At 39.5% G+C, this 2864-nt stretch overlaps 1 protein-coding gene across 1 annotated transcript in view; it reads left to right on the forward strand.

The window, feature by feature from the left end:
• The window catches only part of LOC106344820 (glutamine synthetase cytosolic isozyme 1-5-like), a 6689-nt gene extending 5450 nt beyond the window's left edge, over positions 1-1239 (forward strand). Inside the window, exons 8-11 of the mRNA XM_013784127.1 lie at positions 548-678; positions 771-824; positions 897-1093; positions 1176-1239. Of these exons, the coding sequence (XP_013639581.1) occupies positions 548-678; positions 771-824; positions 897-1093; positions 1176-1203 (410 nt within the window). The 3' untranslated portion in view covers positions 1204-1239. The remainder of the gene's footprint in view (positions 1-547; positions 679-770; positions 825-896; positions 1094-1175) is intronic.
• Positions 1240-2864: the final 1625 nt, after the last annotated feature.

Below are 2864 nucleotides of genomic sequence, written 5' to 3' on the forward strand. Positions count from 1 at the left end.
GCCGAGTTGGCGAGTCGCCGGCGAGTCACCGGTGTCGGTCATCGGCGGCGACGGCGGAGCTACGGCGGCGGCTTACCGGTAAGTTGGCCGGCGGCGACGGCGGAGCTGCGGCGGAGAACGGTGGTCCGGCGGCGGCGCTGCGGCGGAGGACGGTGGTCCGGCGGCGGCGCGTGGAACTCCCGTGCGCGCGGAGGTGAAACTTCCGGAGGCGCGTACGGCTTCGTCCGGGCTCCGATCGTGACGCGGTTGGTGTCTACGGCTTCGTCTTGACGAGAGGAACACGATGATGGCCTTGGATGCACGAGATTCACTACGGTTAGAAAGTTATGACCGATTTACTAAAACGACCGAAACATAACTCAAACACATGGCGGTTTCCGGTTACCTCGAGCTGCGGTTGATGGTGATGACGAGCTTGACGACGTCCTGGCGTGCGGTGGCTCCGGCGAGGACTCCTGGGGAGCTTTCTCTCTCTCTCTCTCTCTCTCTCTTTTTAAAGAAACCAAATGTGGCCTTTGGGGATAGTTTGGGGTTGGGGTCATTACAGCTTGTCTTTACGCCGGTTTAAGCATAGGTGCCAATGGTGAAGTGATGCCTGGACAGTGGGAGTTTCAAATCAGTCCTACTGTTGGTATTGGTGCTGGTGATCAGTTATGGGTTGCTCGTTACATTCTCGAGGTGAATAAACCACCGATATATTGTTTCTTTGCACTAACTAGCATCGGTGTTTAATATTTTTTCCCATGGATCATTATGTGTGTGTTTGGCAGAGGATCACTGAGATCTGCGGCGTGATTGTCTCATTCGATCCAAAACCAATCGAGGTGATTCAGGACTCTACTTTTTTTGTAGTTAATGGCATAATTTTTTTTTTTGAGTTGAGGTTGTTTGATTAGGGTGATTGGAATGGAGCAGCAGCACATACAAACTTCAGCACAAAATCGATGAGGAAAGAAGGAGGGTTGGATTTGATAAAGAAAGCAATAGGGAAGCTTGAAGTGAGCATAAACAACACATTGCAGCTTATGGTGAAGGCAACGAGAGGCGTCTCACCGGGAACCATGAAACCGCAGACATCAACAAATTATCTTGGGTATGAGATCAAATTAATAGTATGTGGTATAGTGATATGTATATACAAGCTTCTTGATATGATTCGATTTGGTTGAGAGTAGGGAGTGGCGGATCGTGGAGCATCAGTGAGAGTGGGAAGAGATACGGAGAAGGAAGGAAAAGGGTACTTTTAGGATCGAAAGCCTTCCTCTAATATGGATCCTTATCTTTTTACCTCCATATTAGCTGAGACCACCATCCTTGGCTAAACTTTCTGTTGTTGTGTTGTTGCATGTGTTGTTTTTACTTCTTCATGTTTCGGTTGCGAATAATTCATGGGATGTTCTATGACATGTCCGTTTTTTTTTTCTTTCTACGGTTCTTGATCAAGCTTTTAATCTGAAGGATATGTACTGATTCGATGGTATCGCCCTTATTATTAAAACAGAAGTATTTTAAAAAATTACCTTTATTTAGGATTATATTCACAATTTTACCATTTTTGCTGAGGTGTCATCACCGCACGCTTTGTCAACATCCATTTTACATAATATGCCATTGATGATTATATAATATAAGACAGATAAATAACATTAAAACACACATGACAATTTTTTAAAGAATGTCGTGTATTCATTCATATACCCACTCCATCTCTTGCATGTATGTAACCTTTTTTTTTTCTTCCATTGAAACGCCTGCGATAAAATAGAAAACAAACTTCACTGAGTAAGTGAGTAAGAAAACCATATGTAACTCATCTCTGCATTCTAATTCATTCACATTCTTATAAAGAAGATCCAGTGATTTAACTTGCGGCCAAATATGATTATCTTAAGAACAATCGAATGAACAGCATGGAAAAATTTTCGTTTCAACATATAGTTCAGACATGAGTATCTTAGAAATGTCCATTGTTCCATTCTTCTTAAGCGGCTGACACAGTAATAACCTAAACAAGTAAACATGATCATCCTAGAATGGTTATATATTTGTTTCAGCATAAATTGCAGACACACCAATATGTTCTAAATGTCCATTGTTCCATTATTCTAAAAACAGAGAGGCAATAATAACCTAAACATGATCAACGAACAAGATAGTAAGGTTTAATGTTCCGAGCAATATATCTTTAAGAACGAAAGCTATGTTGTATAATGTTCAATCTTTATTCATATAGCGTTCTAATATATCATGATGATAATATATCATGATGATCATTAGGAAGATCATCAAGTGTCCAAGATTTAACTAAATAGAAAGAGCATTGTTCCATTGTTTAAATTGGAGACACACGAACCACTAATATTAATGTTCATTCTAAATCTGTTTGATGATATTTTTTAATAATATGTTCGTATATATTTTGTGTGTCCATAGAGTAATTCGTTGTCTTTTGCTCAGTCTGGAGCATTTCAATCGTGTTCCAGGGGTTCAAGACCATTGAAGTTCAAATGAAGATGAAGACAGTTTTTAAATATCTAATTAGCGTCTATTAATAACAATAACTAAGGAATATTAGAAAAGAATCAAATATGGATGCAATTTATTGGTCCAACTATCTAGAAATTGATTCTTTCAATAGTTAATGTGACCGTATATTCAAAAATATGAAATTCAATCAAATATAGAAGAACTTTAAATGCTAAATTTTTTTTAAAAAAATGATCAACTTCGTTTGCACGCTTAATTGAAACTCAACTTATTTTTCTATCCATATTTGGTAAGCTCTTTGTGTGTGCATCAAGACAAAGTTTAATGTTCTACCTTTGCCAAACTTTTAGGCTTAATTGTGGGAACTATTCTCCTCA

The sequence above is a fragment of the Brassica oleracea genome, chromosome C5, assembly GCF_000695525.1.
Source record: "Brassica oleracea var. oleracea cultivar TO1000 chromosome C5, BOL, whole genome shotgun sequence".
Classification (NCBI taxonomy): Eukaryota; Viridiplantae; Streptophyta; class Magnoliopsida; order Brassicales; family Brassicaceae; genus Brassica; species Brassica oleracea.